The sequence below is a fragment of the Schistocerca serialis genome, chromosome 7 (genome assembly GCF_023864345.2).
Source record: "Schistocerca serialis cubense isolate TAMUIC-IGC-003099 chromosome 7, iqSchSeri2.2, whole genome shotgun sequence".
Lineage (NCBI taxonomy): Eukaryota > Metazoa > Arthropoda > Insecta > Orthoptera > Acrididae > Schistocerca > Schistocerca serialis.
Window position 1 is genome coordinate 214,845,756 of NC_064644.1, and position 19,985 is coordinate 214,865,740.

At 40.2% G+C, this 19,985-nt stretch overlaps 1 protein-coding gene across 1 annotated transcript in view; it reads left to right on the plus strand.

Annotated features, from left to right (window-relative positions):
- The window catches only part of LOC126413339 (probable E3 ubiquitin-protein ligase HERC1), a 722,413-nt gene that overhangs the window by 492,883 nt on the left and 209,545 nt on the right, over positions 1-19,985 (plus strand). Inside the window, exon 49 of the mRNA XM_050083249.1 lies at positions 17,564-17,697. Coding sequence (XP_049939206.1) covers positions 17,564-17,697 — 134 coding nt within the window. The remainder of the gene's footprint in view (positions 1-17,563; positions 17,698-19,985) is intronic.

A 19,985-nucleotide genomic window follows, 5' to 3' on the forward strand; every position in this document is an offset into this window, starting at 1 on the left:
CTTCAACAGTTATTTCTAAAAAATTGTATGAGATCTGAAGTAGGGGTAAGATGACCTATTTGTTTTAAGTTGCTCAACATAATACAAAGTATACTGATTTCTTGTAAAACCAGTCCAAATATAGTAAATACTATCATTAACTGATTTAAGAATTATCCAAAAAAAGTACATAGCCACCACTTGAGTTCTAAAGTGCTGAGTAGAACTACCTAAAGGGCCAGCGAGAGGAAGTCTGTGATGCACAGCAAGGTTGAAAGAAATGCAGCATGCAGCTTTTATTTGGTGGTTGACATCAACAGGTCAACCGCAGTTACAAACTTCTGGTGCCACCTTGTGTTGCTTGTGGAGGTATGCATCAGTGAAGATTACAGGGTGTTCCGAAATTCCCATTACAGACTTCTAGGACTTGTACAGGGGAGTGAATACATAATATTTTCAATAGGAACCATTGTCTGGAAACATACCATTTCCATTATACAACAGTTTCAGTTCAGATGTTTAACTCGTTCACTTCTGATTGAGGAACTGAATTAGGTGTGACATAGTACAGTTACTAGGTAACAAATTGAAACGAAACGTAAGGAAACATCCATATATCACTTAAGCGCACTTGTTTGTATTAACACTTAAACATTACATGTCTACAATATTCCAAAACAATAAAGAACCCAGCACACTACATACAGAACAGTACTGACGCATTGCAACAGCAGCTCGATATGGCAACCACCAACATTGTTACAGACAATGTACCTGTGAAGTATGTTTTGGTACACTCTCTCCTTCCCAACTGGTGTCACTTCAATTTCTACTGTAGTGCCCAGAACTCATGCCAGCAAATCTTCCTCTGACTTTACAGAAGTCTTGTAAATTAAACTTTCATTATTTCACCACAAGAAGTAGTCCATATGAGTTAAATCTGGCGACTGCAATGGCTACACAGTTGGACCACCTCGGCCTTTCCATCTTTCCCCATATCATCTGTTGAGATGTCTCCGAACCACACATGAGAAGTGAGATGGTGCACCATAAAGCCGAAACCACATTTCCTGATGGAGTTTCAGTGGCACAGCTTCCAAGAATGGATCCAGTACAATCTGTAGGAAGATCGAATATGCAGGACCAGTTAGCTTGAGTGGAAGGACAGATGACCCAATCACTTCTGAAGTGAAACCATTGTAGAATGGAAATGGTACATTTCCGGACATGGGTTTGTATTCAAAATATTATGTACACACTCCCCTCTACAAATCTTAGAAGTTTGTAATGGGAATTTCTGAACACCCTGTGTATATGGTATCTATCTCACTGTTTTGCAAACGGTGATGCATAGAAATCTAACATGACAGCTGCTATTAGACTGAATGGTATAAAGCATTTCTTGGAACTTGACAAATAAAGTCATAGATTACACACACATATCCATCCACACATATACAGACACAAGCAAACATATTCCAATATGTGGAATATGTCTGTATATGTGTGGATGGAAATTGTGTGTGTGTGTGTGTGTGTGTGTGTGTGTGTGTGTGTGTGTGTGTGTGTGTGTGTGTGTGTTTGTGTGTGTGCGCGAGTGTATACCCGCCCTTTTTTCCCCCTAAGGTAAGTCTTTCCGCTCCCGAGATTGGAATGACTCCTTACCCTCTCCCTTAAAACCCACATCCTTTCGTCTTTCCCTCTCCTTCCCTCTTTCCAACCGTTGGTTGCGAAAGCTTGAATTTTGTGTGTATGTTTGTGTTTGTTTGTGTGTCTATCGACCTGCCAGCGCTTTCTTTTGGTAAGTCACATCATCTTTTGGTAAACCTTGCGGGATGTAAGGTCGTGGTCCATGAAACTCTTCAGCAAGGTTTACCAGAAGATATGTCATCCGGTCGTGAAAGCCTTCATACTATGATCACATCATCTTTGTTTTTAGATATATTTCTGTGCTAACACTGATAGCCCATTGTTGAAACGCTATGTATTAATGCTCTTCATTGGTGTGTTTAGATCTTGCTATGCTTGATCTTCAGCTTGACTGATAGACTGTTTAATGTAGACATCACCTATAGAGTGGCATACGGAATGCATCAACATTTGTTTTGTACATAATTTATGAAGCACACTAGGTATCCCATTGATTATCTCAACTACAGTAGCAGAAAAATTTGGAGATACCATAGCTATGAGCCTAGTCTGTACAATATGACCTACAGTGGATGAGTAACAATGCAGCAACGATCAGCAGTTGTTACTTTTTCATGAAACAAAAAGTCCTGTTGAGACTCAGAGGCAGTTTTGACAACAGTTTAACACGTGGTGGGCCCCTTACAAGAGAACCATTCACAGGCTGTGTGATTAATTTGTACAGGAAGGATCAGTATTGGAAGTAAAGCAGCCTTGGCTAAAACTTGTTTGTTCACCAGAGAATATTGAAGTGGTATGAGGTGTTCCACAGAGAAACCCCAGCAAATCGTGCTGAAAGGCAGCAGTGCAACTGGGCATATCCAGGTGCTCTGTTCAACAGATACTTCAAAGGGACTTCTGAATGTACCTGTACAAGATGACATCTGCTCAGAAGTTAACTGCAAAACACAAATGGCAGAAACTGTTGTTTGCCTGCTGGGTGGGGGTTGGGAACAAATTCTGAAGAATGCTTGGTTTTCAGATGAGGAGCATTTTCATTTGGATATAGCAGCTAACAAACAAAATATACACTTTTGGGCTACTGAAAATCCACAAGTGCTCCCTGAATGACATTTTCATGCTCCGAGGATTACAGTGTGGGCCACGATATCCAGTCACAGTGTTACTGGACCTTTTCTCCTTGAAGAAACTGTGAAAAATGTGCGTTATTTAAGCATGCCCCATAGTAACTTCTGTTCCACAGCTTCTTGCTACTGTGTTGTCCTTCAGTATGCGATAGTTCATGCAAGATGGAGCAAATCCTGAGTGTATTGACATGTGAGTTGCTTCACTCAGCTTCATGGACAATTTTGGTCCACCCAATAGTCCAGACATCAACCCATCTAACATCTTTCTGTGGGGGTACGTGAAGGAAGCAATTTCCCTGAAATGTCCACATGATTTAATGGAATTCAGATACCTTATTCTTCAAGTTTCCAGTTAAATTGTGGAAGACATGGCATAAGGATATTGCTAACATCAGTGTTCATGTGAAGGAAGTTAGGAATCAGAATGGTGGACATGTAGAGCAAGTGCTGAGTTAGAACTATTCTTCACAGAGTTCTTTCTGTGGTAGTATATTTTCCTTTGGGTTTGTGACAGCAAAGTGTTTATTCAAAAACAAAATGGTGACATATTTTGTGCACTACCCTGTATATACAATAGACTGTGTACCAGGGGTAGGAAGTGCTTATGGGGATCTGATGTATAAATAATATAAAGAAAGCAACTCAGTATTGTTCCCTGTGGCAATCCAGATGAAATTGTATGAGGACTTGTACATACATCGCAAGCCATTAAAATTGCAACAGCTTGAAGATAACTTGTAACAAACATCAAACTGGCATGCTTGGACACACAAATGGTTAGCATTTTGGTGGAACTGCTCAAAGTAGGTAGGAGTAATGCCATCTACATTCTATATATAAGGAAAGAAGCAGTGGGTTTCTCATTCAGCAAACACATTGAATGTTGTTTGTTTGTGAGAATGTCATGTTATGCCTTATGTAAGAAGGAGAAACCTGTGCCAGCATAAGTCAGACTTTGACAGCAACAGGATTGTGACCTACTGGGACTGAATTTTACTGTCCCTCAGTGTTGGTGCTCATGTTGGTAGAGTCTGCATAGGTTGTAGTGGCCAATGTGGAGTGAACAGTTTTCATCCAAAGTGCTGGGCAAGTTCGTTTGTTTGTGCAGAAGGGTAGCTGACAGTGTTTGCCACCTTTTGGCCAGTCGGTGATGACTGAATAAAGGTGCACACGTGTCAATCTTTCTCAAATGATTTTCCTGAAACTGTTTGATAAACAAATTCACTTTTACATTACTTATAGCTTTATATGTCAGATTCGTGGTGACGAGCCCAACATTTTGTTAATGGTCTTAGCTATTGTTATAAGTAACACACTGTGCAAAATTTGAAAAAGTTTGCAATGAGAAGTGGGAGTCGTCTGTGATTTTGCATGTGGTGCATATTACATAATATGTTTTGTGATCATGCTGTGTCAGAGTGAAATATGCACTTTATTATATAAACAGTCTGAGATATGAAATGGGATTTTGGCATATGATGGCATGCAAAGAGAGGAGTATTTTGCCATTTGACTGCTGTACAAAACTTCATTATCTACCTCATTATTCCACAATCTACAGACTTTTTCAATGAAAGAATATAATTTTTCTAGGCCATTGATAACTGGTCAAATGATAAATGCTACAGGTTTTAGAACAATGTAAGTGTAGACATTACATGTTTATTTTGTACCTAGGATGTGCTTCTTCATAAAATACTGACCTTTCTTTTTCTCAGTTCCTAACTTAATAAACTTAATAAACAACTGTTTCAGAATTCTCTTGCAATTGCATATGCACAATATGCTACTGTGGTGATTCTGTGTAGACTCCACTGTGTTTTGGCAAAAGAAGCAAATTTTAACATGACAACAAGAGAAATTCGTATGTTTTACACAAAATTCACCACTCATGATGCTTCTATGAAACTTAGAAATGGTTAACAGGCGAGGCGAAAATAAATTGCTGCATTTTCAGCAGTATTCTTTTTAGGTACTAACCAAAGCAGAGGTGACAGATCCTTTTGAATGGTCAACAGGTGTGGACAATGTGGGATCCCACTCAATATTTACAAAAAAAAGTGAGCGTAGGCTTCGGTTTAGTACAGCTCTTCCCCTCCAGCACTTGGCATTTCCCCTACAGTGCCTGCCCACAACCCCCACCACTAACGCTCTCCCCACGTGTGCCTTGCTTCAGGATGGCTGTATGCAGCCCTGCAACAGTTCAACGGCCCTATATGGTTAGTGCCAAAAATAACAGACACATTGTTTTCTCAGCCATACAAGATAACACACCATCACCAGGTACATACTCGTGTGTAATTAATCTTATCCTCGTGTTACATAGGGGAGCAATATGTAGGGAGTTGTTGTATATTCCTAGATTCATAACTTAAAGCTGGTTCTTGGAACTTCGGAAGTAGCCTTTCTCAGGGTAGTTTGCATCTATCTTCAACTTTCTGCCAGATCAGTTCTTCCACCGTCTTCATGGCACTTGCCCTAGGTCATACAAACCTGTGGCCATTCATGCTGCCCTTCTCTGTAAACATCAAATATCCCCAGTTAGTCCTTTTTGGTATGGGTTCCACACACTTCAGCAATATTCTAGAATAGTTTGCACAAGTGATTTGTAAGCAATCTCCTTTATTTATTGCATTTCCATAGTATGAACCAGAGTCTGCCACCTGTTTTAGCTAAGAATAAGTGTGAAGTGCACAACTTTACATTCTTGAACATTTAAAGCAAGTAGCAAAATTTTGCACCACTTTGAAATCTTATCAAGACCTGACTGGATATTTGTGCGGGTCTTTTGAACAGTAACTCATTATAAATAATAGCATCATTTGTAAAAAAACAGAGGTTCCAGAATGAAATTTCCCCTCTGCAGCAGAGTGTGCACTGATGTGAAACTTCCTGGCAGATTAAAACTGTGTGCCAGACCAAGACTTGAACTCGGGACCCTTGCTTGTTGCGGAGAAGTGCTCTCCATCTGAGCTACCCAAGCATGACTCACAACCCATCCTCACAGCTTTAATTCCGCCAGTACCTCGTCTTCTACCTTCCAAACTTCACAGAAGCTCTCCTGCAGACCTTGCAGTACTAGCTCTCCTGGAAGAAAGAATATTGCGGAGACATGTCTTACCCAAAGACTGGGGGATGTTTTCAGAATGAGATTTCCATTCTGCAGTGGAATCTGCACTGATATGAAACTTCCTGGTGGCTTAAAACTATGTGCTAGATTGAGACTTAAAGTTGGAACCTTTGCCTTTCATGGGCAAGAGCTCTACCATCTGGGCTACCCAAGCACGACTGCTTTCCTTTATCCACTGAGTGTAGTTTTTTGTTCAAGGTATCTGCAGTAGGTTATAGTTAAAAGAGGGGCTAACTCAACTGATAATATGGTACAGTGTCTGATATGGATTCCTTTGAATGCTGAAGCTTTGTTCAATTTTATCGATTTATTTCTCAACACCACTGCCACTAATACCTATATCACTCATCTTTGCTCTTTTGTGACAGTTAAAATGCCCCTGCTCCTACATCTTGATTTGTAAAGGAACTTTTCAGAATGGAGTTCAGCATTGCTGCTTTCACTTTGCTGCCCTTAATTTCAGTCCCTACCTCATCCATTAGTGTTGGACATTAACTTTGATACCACTATCAGCCTTTAACAATGTAACCAGAGTTTCTTTGGGTTTTGTGAGAGATATTTTGACAGTTTTCTGCAACTGTAGTCATTTTAGGGTTTACACATTGCCCTCTTGATAGTCAAAAAAGTTTCATGCAGCATATCCCTATCTATTGCCCAATGCTTTGTTTTACACTTATTATGTAGTAGTCTCTGTTTGTTGAGAGGGCTATTTATATTGATTTATACCATGAACTGTGTCACCCATTATGAACTGTTCTGCTAAGAACATGTCCTTCAAGTGCATGGTCAACATTTTGTTCTTAACTTGATAGACTTCTTCTATTTGCTCCTCTCCAGAGCTAAATGTTTTGAATTCCCTATTAAGATATGACACTACTGCCTGTTTATCTAATTTGCTGACCATATAGCTCCTTATACTTTGTAGTTACCCTTTGTACTTTGGTAATCATTGTTGCTGCAACTGCCTCATGGTCACTGGTACGAGTTACTGTGTGGACATCCTAAAAGAGGTCAGATATGTTTGTTGTTAGTAATCCAATATATTTCCATCATGAGTGGGCTTCCCAACAATTTGTTCTAAGTATTTATTTGAGAACACATTTAGTAATGTTTTGCTGGAGATCCTGTCATTGCAATCACGTACAAAATTGTAATTTTCCTAATTGGTTATTGGATGAATAAAGCCTCCTCCAGAGATGATAGTTTGATTGGGGAACGTCCGTACCAGTGACTTATGTTGTCTCTAAATGTGGTTAATCATCAATGAAAGGATCTGCTTATAAGTTTATACCCAACCTTGACAATGAAAGTACTCAAGTTGCCCATGCTGTCCTGACCTACCTCAATACAGAAAGTACTTAACTATTGCTGTGGCTGGTGAAGTCTATGGGTCTCTCACCCACTGAAAACATGGAGTGATGAGTTACCAAGAAGCTGGCTTGCCACCTCTCACCAGCAGCTATGATTGTGAGCTCTGGCTTTTAATTGAAGTAGTGTGGAACAACATATTCATATCTGTCATAAAAGTTCTGTTTGAGTCATTATGAAGTGTTTTGCTACCATAGGTACTTACTTTTGCACCCCGTATGCCCTCAAATTATACTTAAATTTAATCACATGTTCTTCCTACTGTACTGTGTATGCAGAATAAGAAAAAATTTAAAGGCACTATAATACTATACACTGTATTAGGCTCCTGTTGTAGTGTTGTTATCTTGGTAGCAGTTTAGATACATGACTTGATATGAATAAACTGTTTACTGTTCCTCTACAACAACTTTGCAACAATTTTGCGTAACTGCACCAATTTTGTGTGTCCTAAGCCTCCATATTAGTTTTGAGTTACTAATCTCACCAATGTTTTACTGGTTTAAATACTTTAGGTGTAGTGATCAGAATCGAACAGACCAGGAATCTTTTGAGAACCTGCAGAGACTGGCCATTGGCATCAGCAGCAAGCCACCAGAGAGTAAACAAAGAGGTGGACAACATCAAGAGAAAGACATACAGTAAAGAGGACGCGTTGGAATAACAAGCCCAATGAGTAAACTGAGATCTAAAACCTAAGATGCAGTTAATCCGGAAACAAAACAATGATGTATAGCGAGATCAGTATAGCAGCACAATGGAATCACAGTGGACTTATGGAGCAACTGCTCTGCTGGCTTTAATGGGTAGCTGCAGTCATTGATAGGCTGGCAGGATGGGTGTGTTTGTGTCACCAACACTGTAGCGGTGACATGAGCACTTGCAGGTTAGAACAGTGCCATCTATTGACCATCATTGAAGCCCATGCTTTCAGGCAGACTTTCAAACTCGCTGGACTGGGATGTCAGATTCCTTCCCCCTGAATTGGGTACACAGGGCCAGAAGCAGCCGAGACTATGCTTGTGGATATGATCTGGCAGCACATGAGCCGTCTCGACAGTAAAGCCCCACTAGCTGTAGGGAAGTACCCAGAGTGTCTGACAACGTACTGGGGCGTCATGGTGGGGGAGACAATAGCCATGGAAACAGAGGTTGCGGTTAGGATGCCACCTGCATTCATGCCTCTATGGGAGCCACCACAGGTTCCCTGAAGTGCAAGTTCCACCCATGCATGTGGGGGATCGACAAAGGTTGGCATTTCAGGTCAAACTGAGCCACTGATGGTGGTGCGGTCGATAAGCATGGACAGAGTTGATTGGTATGGTGGTGCCGCAAGTCTCTTGTAGTGTCAACTGACATAAGGTGTTGCCTACGGGTGGTAAGCATTGTAGCCAGCATCCACGTGGGTTTCGCCAAGCACGAGCGTGTCTATACTGCTGATCCCGGCAGGTAGCATCTGGTGTGCCAGATCAGACCTCCTGGGGCTGTGGGGCCAGGAGATGGAGGAGAGTACGCATCTACCATCCATGAAGGAGCTTTGCTGGACTACAGGTAGACCTGTATGTGGTGATTGTGGTGCAAGTGCCTACTTCCTGTAACATTTGTTGCTTAAACTTTGTACAGTCTGTTGGAGGACAGATGAAATGGTGCACTAAACAGGTGCTTGATGCCTTTGGATGTGTAGAACTGTTCAGAGTCTCTCTGCATGAACTGATGCCCACTGTCTGACACGATGGTTTGTGAAAATCCTTCGATGGCCAGAATCTGGAAGAGTGCATTGAGGATGGTGTCAGTGGTAGTGAGTGCCATGCTGACCATGTATGGTAATTAGAATAAGCAGCCATAACAGTGAGCCACATAGAGCCTAGAAAGGGGCTAGCAAAGTCCAGATGAATGTGGTTGCAGGGGGACATGGTGTGGGCCAAGGGGGTGAAGGTCTGGTAAGGAACAACCTGGTTGTGGGCACAAGCGGAACAGCTGTGCACTGTTGCCTCCACATCCTTGTTCGATCCCAGCCAGTAGGCATGTCACCTTGCAAGGACTTTCATCCACATTATACTCTAATGCCCACGATGGAGGAGTCGCAGAAACTGAAGACACAGGATAGACAGGTCCAAGTCTGCATTATGGACTGGCAGACTTCGAAAAATAAGTGGGCCACTCATGGAGCATATAGTGCATGACACACCATAGGACAGGGTCGTGGCGCATGTGTCTAGCAATCTGAGCAGCTGTAATGGGAAATCCGTCCAAGGTATGCTGTTATTCCACATCAGTGTAGAAATAAGAGATTTCCTTACAGTCAAATGCTGGGTTGGGCCCTAACGGGAGATTAGAGAAGGCATCAACATTTTTGTGTTGTGTCTTGAGTTTGCATGTAATGCTATAATTGTAGGAGCTGAGGAAAAGCACCCAACACTGGAGCTGTTGTCCTGTCCTCTCTGCAAGCTGAGAGTGTGGTCCAACAGGTGCTACCGATGGTATGTGGTCCATAATGAGAGTAAACTTGTTCCTGAATAGTTAGACATGTAACTTCTTAATGGCAAAGGCAATCGCTACATTTCTTATTCAATTGAGAGTATACATTTTGAGGGGTGTCAGCCTCTTTGATGTATAGGCAATCTGTTGCTCAAAATTGTCACTGTTCTGTGTGCCAGCACTGCACCAGGGGCATAGGGAGAAGCATCAGCAGCCAGTACCAGAGGACATTATGGAGATAAGGGTGTAAGGCTGGGCTCCAAGTCCAGCATGCACTTCAGCTGTGTAAAAGGGTTCCCACAGACAGCGGTCCACCTGAGCTGAATGCTTTTCTTTCACAACTGGTTGAGCAGATGCTTAATGTGGGGCACTTATGGCAGGAACTTAGAATAATAATTCACCTTTCCCAAAAAGGCCTGTAGCTCCTGTAAGTTTTGGGGGCAGCATAAAGAGCCAAAGCAAGTGTCTGACGTATTTCACTTGCTCATGAAAAAAAACTGTATTTGTGCAAGCGACACTTGAGCCGTGCATCACACAACACAGTAAAAAGGGTACAAAACTTGTGCAAGTGGTTCTGAGGCTAAGCACCTGTGACAATTACATCATCAAGACAGTTGGTACAAGCAGGAATGGACATGGTTAACTGTTCCAGGTACCTTTGAAAGGTTGCCAGAGTGGAAAGGATCCCAAATTGCAAGTGCTTGTATTTTTACAAGCTAAAAGGAGTGTTCATGACCATATAACATTGTGATTCCTCATCTAGTGGAATTAGCAAATACGGGTGTTCAAAAAGTCTCTCCACAGTGCCATATGATTGTTAGCTGCACATGCCATATGCCACAGTGAATATACCAAAATGAAACTCAGTGAAATACGAGAGTTATTAATTTGTTGAATATTCATTTTTACTTACAAATTTTCACATTAAATGTTGAAAGCCCCCCCCCCCCCCCCTTCCTCGTTGTTGAATACACAATTCAATTCGTGTAATCATGTTTCCAAACACAAGCTGTAACATTTTTTCTGTAACGTGGATATTGCAGTTTTCAGTTCATTGATGTATTTTGGACAGTTTTTATAGACAGTTGCTTTCACTGCACTCCAGAAGAAAAAGTCAGGTGGTGTTAGATCAGGCAATTGTGGATGCCAAAGTCCCTGTGAAATTATGCACTCACGAAAAACATCAGCAAGCAGTGACATTGAAACGCGAGCTGTATGTGTGGTTGCACCATCTTGTTGAAAATAACCATTCAGTATTTCACTTAACACAAGTTCTATGAATGAGTACAGAATATCACTACAGTATCATTGTGCATTTATTGTTTCATTGAAAAATATGGGACCCACAATCCGACGTCTAGAAATTGCAATCCAAACTCCTATTTTCACAGAATGAAGTGGTTCCTCATGAATACACAATGAATTTGCAGTATTCCACATACGAGAATTTTGCGAGTTCATGTACCCGGATAAATGAAACCACACCTCATCAGTGAAAAATGTTTCATTAAGAATATCCCTTCCATTTTGTTGAACGAAATTTTTGAACCATTGACAATAATGCAATCTCTTGCCATGATCAGTATTTTTCAGTTTTTGCGCGACTGTCACTTTGTTAGGGAAAAGTTCTAATTTTTTCCTTACAGCTGTGTGTGCCATTCCAACACTAACATCGATTTCCTGGGTGAGTTTTCTTACTGACTTTTTCAGACTCATGGACATTTTATTGGAAATATTGAGTAGTTTATCCTCAGACGAAAATGCTAGGACGACCACTTCTCGGTGCATCTGTCGCTGAACCCGTCCATTGAAATTTGTTAGTCAGATCTTGCACAGTATCACGATGTTGGAGTGTTGTCTCTGGGAAAACTGAATTAAATGTTTGACGAACTGAAACTGTGTATTTACCACCAGCTTTGAACACTTGTTTGACTAAAACCAAGCGTTCTTCAATGGTTAGCATTTTAACAGTGACAAAAACAAAACAATGGAACTAAACTTAATCGTTCACGTCAACACGTAACAACATACACCAACGATACTACTGATGCTGGCTGAGATAAACAAAACAGTGGAATGTTGGGAGAGTCCACTTGAAGGGAAGTAATCCAGGCAGGCAATCAATCATTCTGTACTATGGAGAGACTTTTTGAACACCCCTTACATGTCAGCAAGGTCTATCTTAGAAAAATATTCAGTTCCAATGAGTTTCATGAGGAGGTACTCTGTATGTGGTATGGGGTAGGTTGCCACTTGAGCCTAGGCATTGATTGTTGATTTAAAATCTCCACATAGTTGAATGGAGCCATTGGATTTCTTGGGCATCATCAGGGCGATGTTCAAGGATTTAACAGATTCTGTTTCCCCAGCTTTGTAAACACAGTTGATTTCTTGTTTAACGGTTACCCATAAGGAGGCAGGAATAGGACACACCTGACAGAAACGGGCACTGGATCTGGATGTAAGCATATGTGAGCCTGGAAATCTGTGGTGGATCCCAAGCCAGCTTCGAAGAGAGGCACAAAGGAGTACAGAGGCCGTTGAGCTCCTGGAAGGGAATCAGGTCTGGTACAAGAAGATCCTCATCAGTGATGGAGAATCCAAACAGCAAGAAGGCATCCAGACCGAAAATGTTGCCAGCTGAGTGACTGTTGACAACAAGCAAAGTTATCATCGTACAACCTTTTTGTCTACGGCGTTAATTGTGAATTGACCCCAGAGGGGAATTGAAATGACACCATAAGTGATCAATACACAGGAGGGTGGGAAAAGTCAGGGGAACCAAGACAGGAATATGTTTGGAGTTTAATCAAGGGAGCAGTAGCTCCTTTGTCAATTGGACATTCTGGTTTTCAGTCGTGAAGTTGATTAATAACTTAGTGGTGGAAGGATCACCCTGAGAAGAAATTGCTTGTGATCATGCACTGCCCCTTGATGCATGTTGATGTGGGAAGCAGTATCTGACTGCGTCTGGAGATGTCCACCTTTCTCACAATGTGTGCATTGTGCCAAGCAATCTGGATAGTCTTTACATGGGTGTACTGTGGAGCAGTCAGGGAGACCCTGGTGCTTATGTCAACAGGACATGACAGGCAGTTCAGAAGCAAATGACACTTGTGAAATAGATGAATCACAACACTGCCATTAGGAAAAAGACTTATGAGAATTCTCCAACATCAAGGTGGCAGCTGGACTGCCTGTGTGATTATGAAAGAGTGCACGATTTTCAAGATATCATCCAAGGTAGGGTTGTTCAATTTGAGGGTTTCAGTGTGTACCTCCAGATCCAGAGACTATTGAAGAACTACATCTCAGATTTGCATAGGAAATTTTATGAACGGGTAGATATGAAATCACAATAGTGACTCAATCCTTTCAAGTCTTATCATCCAGAATGGGGGTTACTACTACCAGGTTGTTTGTAGTATTGATGGAACTCGAGGCACAATGCAGCCACATGAAATTGTTGCGAATAATAATTTCATGGCAATGAACACATCTCCTTGAATGTGATTACAACCAGATTTGAGAGAGGAGCCAACTTCTTTGGTTAGGAAAATGCTCTGGGGAAACCCAAAAAAGGAAGAGCGGCCATTGGAGTGCATCACCTGAAACCTGAAAAATGGCAAAGTTTTGTTTCAGACACTGGAAATACGTGTCCCAATCCTCTTTGACATCATTCGAAGGTGGAAACACAGGTGGGTGGCTCTGCACCTGGGAAGTGACCACACCAAGAATGACTTGGGAACCCTGAACCTGCAAGCAATCCAAAGAAACTGAATTTCCTGACACAGAGAAATTCAATCTGTTGTTGAAACTGCTTTTGAAATTTTTGTTGCAATTGCTGCTGCAGGAGCAGCTGTTGCTCTTGCTGTTTCACAAGTTGCATGAACTTTTGCATCCACGGGATACTGCTAATGTTGTACCTCATTGCCAGTTATAGTGACGAGAATCGAACAGACTGGGGATGACTCGAGAACCTGTGGAGACTGGCCAGCTGTCTGAGGGATCAGCAGTGAGCTGCCAAAGAATAGACAAACAGGTGGACAATAACAAGAGAAAGACAGGCAATGGATAGAGTATGGAGGAGTAACAAATCCACTAAGTAAACCAAGATTGAAATTCTATGGCATAGTGAAAATGGTGATGTAAAGTGAGATCAATTACCAGCAGCCGGGATCATTGATAGGCCAGCAGGATGAGTGTGTCTGTGTAACCAGTGCAGCAATGGCAACAGTAGTGCTCTCATATGAGAGCAGTGCTATCTGATGGACTTGGAGGTCCATGCCTTCTGGCATGCTTTCAAACTCACAAGGCTGGCTTACCAGATTAGGAGTATTAAATACTTTAGGAATGAAGCAAATCATCACTTGCTAGCTCTTGGAGTAATCCTTTCTCAAGCACACACACACACACACACACACACACACACACACACACACACACACCTATGCTCCTAAAGTGTGTGTGGGTGGGGGGTGGGGTGGGGGGGGCCTGTGGCGCACACACACTTGCCAGTGTCACATGCTTTTGCTTTTTTGGTGAGTGGTCTCCCTTATTCCTAAAGTATTTGTAGTCTACCAGAACTTTTCAACTACAATGTTTTTCGCAGATCGTCTTTACCAAAAATTCATAGCATGTAGAAAAGTTTGAAGAATATTAAACTTTCTGAACTTATGCTACATCAGTCAAACGAAAGTTTAAATGTATGAATGATATTATTGTCTGTTGTTGCAAAACTGTGTATCAAAATGGTAGTGTTAATAACAAAACCTATTAGTTATGAAATTCAATAAATGCAAAAACACAGTTTTAATTCATCAGTAGTTGCATGAAACATTTTGAGCTACTGCAATGAGCAAAGAAAAAGCAAGGCCGAGATGTTGTAAGTTGAGTATATGAGAATGATCTGCTGGCAATATGAAATCTTTCTCTAGAGTTTTTAGAAGTTTGTGAAAAATATTTTTGACAATCTCTTAGCTGTCAGAAACTGTTTGCACAAAATGTTCACAGAACATTTCTTTTGGTTTGTGTGAAATTTTTTTGAGAAAGTTGAGGGATTGGAGATCTTAATACAAAACTGCTATATTTCCAGGCAGCAGAGTTTCATGCACAGGATTTAAGTCAGTGATACTAATTGTGTGTGTAGTAATACTTTGGTTATGAAGAATAGTAAAGTAAATCTGGAAATTCAAAGTGTCATTTTTTAAATTGTTTTCAATTTCAAGTGTCCATTGTACATTGATTTTCTGTTGGTTTCTTGAATAAAAGTCGAAAATCATGTTGATTTATGCAAGTTAGTCTAACAATTTTCCCACAAGACACGATTTTTCAAATTTTAGAAGTCAGTTAAAAACATTATGAAAAAGATAAATTGCTACTCACTGCATAGAAGAAACATTGAGTGGGAGACAGGCACAATGAAAAAGACAGTTAGATGTTATTTCAGTTATCAAACTATGTCTTTCATCAGTCATAGAGAACAAATACATCTCTCACACATATGACTCCTGTCATCTTCAGGTGCTAAGACCCAACTGCGACTGTGTCAGAGGTGTGAAGTGATTTTTGTTGAGGTATTTAGTGGGATTAAAGTACACAGATGATGTGATAGTGGAGGAGACAGTGTTGATGGTGATTCTGCTGGGCCTACCTCCACATGGTAGTAGTTAAACAGCTGAAGGTTACTTACAAGCTGAAATTCTAAGCTATAGATATTGAGTCTGCAAATGATTGTGTTAACAGATGATGCCAGTGCAACCAATAATTCAATAGGTCATCAGTTTATTGTTAAAAACATGATGGGTTATATGATTGTGCTGAAATTGCAACAGAAGGAGCAATTTATTTTTACATGACTTACGAACCTTTTTTTCTTTGTCTTTGTGCCATGTTAAAATAAGCTTCTTTTCCCAAAACACAGTGGGGCTTACACGGTTTCAGCTCACTAATATTCTAATGCAGTTTCAACTATGACAGAATCCTGGAACAATCTATTATCAAACAAACAATTGAGGACAAATCAGGTCATGTAATTACGTCATTTATGTTGTTGTAAACCCACAGTAATTCTTGTTTCAAAACCTACTGTTGACCCTTAAAATAACTACATTATTTGATTGTAATAATCTGTAGTTACTTGTATATTGTGGTAGATAAAGTTTCTCATGTTGGCTATACCACAAAATACTCTCAGCTTTACATGCTATCATTTACCAAAAACTTATTTATCTTTAACCATTCACGAGATGGGAAGGATGTTTATGAATATTTGACTTCCGCTCTACTGTTCGTGTGTGGAAGCAGAAGTGAGTGCACTAAATACAATCCGTTTCCTCCAGATAGGAGATAGATATAAGTCTCACCTCAAGTTTAAAGAAAATTCTATATGCTAACTAAATTTCATACACAATGGTGTATGACCGAACAGGGATCAAACGTAAACTCATAGCAACCCCTAGTTTTCGTTCAGACTATTCAAATTTCGTGCAGTAGCTTACTTAATGTCAAAATATCACAGTAACTAAGATCATAAATCAAATGATAAGCAGTTCATCACAAAGCTGACAAATAAAGCTGTGAGATGCAAGAAATTCAACACTTCTTAAATAATTTCTGTAAAATCGTTTGGAAAGTTTGCAGAGTAGCTGGCTTGCTCATGCTTCATTTCCGTGGTATAGTGAGTCAGGTACTGGTTGCGTCAAAGCGGGCAGACAGTGTTTAGTTCGTAACACATGAAATGCACAGCTCATTCAATAACGGCAAACTGTGGCCGCTACCCATTCAGAACAGAGAGGTGGACTCGACCAGTGTTGAAAATGAAAATGATGTTCTGCGCAGGGGCCAAGTTTACTGAAATGTGTTTTGTTACACACTTGTCTTAAAAATAAGATACTTGTTTGAGCGTTGAAAATCTGGAATATGTTGTGGGAAACAAAATTAATTGTAGATATACTTCAATTCTTATATTGTAAAGTAACAACTATAAGAAAACACTAATTAAGGGACTGGGTTCCATCTGTTTTGCAAAATACAAAGTCTTCTTATGTTAGTTTTCTTTCCAAAACATTTTTCAGGAGCTCTATGATATCATTAAAGAGATACTATTATAATGGAAATACAAGATGTTTTGGGGTAACAGATGTGAGTTTCGGGAAAACATCTGCTTGTAGAGCTAAAAAAAATCAATTGATGTTTATTTGCTACCTTTTTAAAATGTTGTTAACTTGTTATTAGTTTTTTTATACTAATATAAGACACCTGTGGTTAATGGTAGTAGTCTTCAGTGTGATAGTGTGATTTTTGAGAGCAACTTATCATAGCTCCGTCTGTCTGTGGTAATAAAAATTGTACTGGTTCTTCCTGATTATGTGATGTTGGATGCAATGCGTGATGAAGAACTGAGTGAGTGAGTGATTAGAATTTGTCATTTATGTACAAAGGAAAATACCGATACTTAACCAACTGGCTTTCACATTATAAGAAAGAAAATATGCGAGGAAAATGCCACTGAGCAATATTTTGAAAATTTATACATGTTCTATAAATATAACTCTACAACAATTACATACATCTATTGTAGAGTTCTGCAACACAACTGTTACACAAGTAATAATAGTTTTATGAATACCTGACTTTGTCAGTGTATTTGAGTGTATATTATCCTTTCAGAACACTTTATTGCCTAGATCACAAGTTTTATTACATCTGTGTAACAAAACTTGTGATCTAGGTAATAAAATGTTCTAAAGGGATACTACACTCTCAAATAATAGTTTTGTTACACTGTAAAGTAACAAAATTTTAGAAAACATGTGTTCATTGTTTACAGATGCAGTTAATGAAAAGCTTCCTAACAGCCCTAATGAGATGTCTTCACCACTTCAGTTGGCAGATGCCTTGGCTGCCTGTGTTCTGTCCACTACTTTACCTCCAAACTACAGACAGTGGGCTTCTCAGCAATTGGTAACTAAAGCAAATCAGTGCTACTGAATGTACTGCAATAATTATATGAGAGTAATCCCAAAAGTAAGGTCTCCTATTTTTTTATAAGTACAGAACTCTGTTTCTGTGGCAGTTGGTCGCACTGCTGTGAAGAGTGCTTCACGCGCTGTGTGTGAACATGGGCACACCACGCTGAGGCGCTTAGACTTTGCTTGGCAGCGGTTGAGAATGGAGCTCCCGTTGGATGTTACCACCAAGTGCAACTTGCACCCAGTTATTCGGTTTTTGAATGCAAAGGGCACTGCACCGATTGAAATCCATCGCCAGTTGACGGAAGTGTATGGTGAGTCGTGCATGGATGTCAAAAATGTTCGTAAGTGGTATAGAGAATTTGCAGCTGGTCAGACCAAAATTCACGATGAACAAAGGAGTGGGAGATTGTCAATTTCTGAGCGAGCTAATACGACATGGGCATACGAAAACTGCCATAGCATCTACAAAAATGCATCAACAGAAATGGTGATTATGTCGAAAAATAGCTAAATGTTCAAGCTGTAAACTGATGTAAAACATTGTAGAAATAAATAGGTCTTTGTACTTATAAAAAATGGGAGACCTTACTTTTGGGATTACCTACGTAGATACACAAATAAACTTACCTGCACATGTAGCTTAGTCTTCAGACAAATACTGAAGGAAAGCCTACCACAATAGTGAGTGAACTAGATTTCTCTGGTGTACACTGTCTTCCTCATCCTTTACACACACACTATTTCCTCATCTAAAATTCCACAGATACCCCTTGTATAGAGTAACACGACAGACACTCTGCTGACCAACCACACTCCAGACATGCTTGATGGGTGACATGTCAGGTGATCTTGTAAGGCAGGGAGCTGTGGTATCCGTTGTTCTATGGAAAAGGTGCTAAGACATTACTCACTAAATGTGACTGGACATTGTCATATCAAAAAATTACATGAAATTGCTGGATGAAAGCACTGGGCCTTGGGCTCTAAATCATGTCAGATTTACTGCTTACTGTTCAGATTTTCCCCAATTTGTAAAGGTCGAGATCACACATCTTGTGGCAAGCCAGATCATCACATTTTGTTTGTCTCAGCTAGGTTGTCTCAGGAGCATATGACTAGATTCCCATTTTGCAGCCAACGTGGTAATTTCTAACTCAGATTCAGCCGAAACTATAGAACAAGCTGAAGTGGGGCTCATCCTGAAACATCATATTTTGTATTTCACCTATCAAGTGATTGTCTTTAATACCGTTTGCAATTTATTTGAGGCTTTTATTGTTCCCAACAATGGTGTCAATGAAGTGGCATGACAGCCACTAGAACCACTTACAGCCAGTGGCGTTGAACTGTAGATGCAGATAGGTCCACACTTGTTGCAGTGCTCCGGTATTGCGCCAACACTGTAGATGATACTTATTGTAGACTGTATCCACATAGACACATTGGTGGTCACCCTATGGTGTTATCACATTGTGTGACCAAATATCCACTCATCACTGTGTACAGCACCCTTCTATCCATTGGTTCAGCAGTTGCATCATTGTTATACCAATATGTGTCATATGAACAGAAATGTCACAGCATGATAAACAAGTGTTTTGGAGAGTGGTCATACTACATCATTTGAATTCATTAACAAGTTGATAATGCAGTCCTTGGTGTCTGTGATGTAAACTGGCATTTGGTTTCACATTTCCTCTTTGTTTAATGCCTTTTAACTGCATGAACTTACATAGCACTTTTGGTCACACAAGAGAAATCATTGCCAGACCTGCCTGTACACCACCTCTTTGCAGTCTTAATTACTTGTTACAGGTAACTGTTCTACACATTATCTGAGTTTAGATTCATACAGCCTTTCTTTTGGAGTGTAGCAATTATCAGAAATGCCATTGTTTACAGAAATTTTTGGTACTTGGGAAGAGGAAGGGAGTAGGGTTTTATTTTGAACTTATTAATTCAGAGTAAGATTCAAAGATGGACTTTTCTTTGTGAGGAAATGATATATTGCTGGGACTGCAGTGAAAGCTATAGTTTTCATGATTGATCTACATTTTGTCACATTTTAGGCTTAATATTGAGCTTGTTACCTCCTCAGCAGTTTCAGAGGATAAAATTTAGTACATGTGCTTTACACAGAAACTTTTTCATGTTTCTTTTTTAAGGACTTTGAGGTCGGTTGGTATGAATATGTAACTCACATATAGTTTATTCAGTCTCAGAAATGGCTTTCCTTTTATCATTTAATTTCATATACTTGTCTCCTCTTCGTGCCAG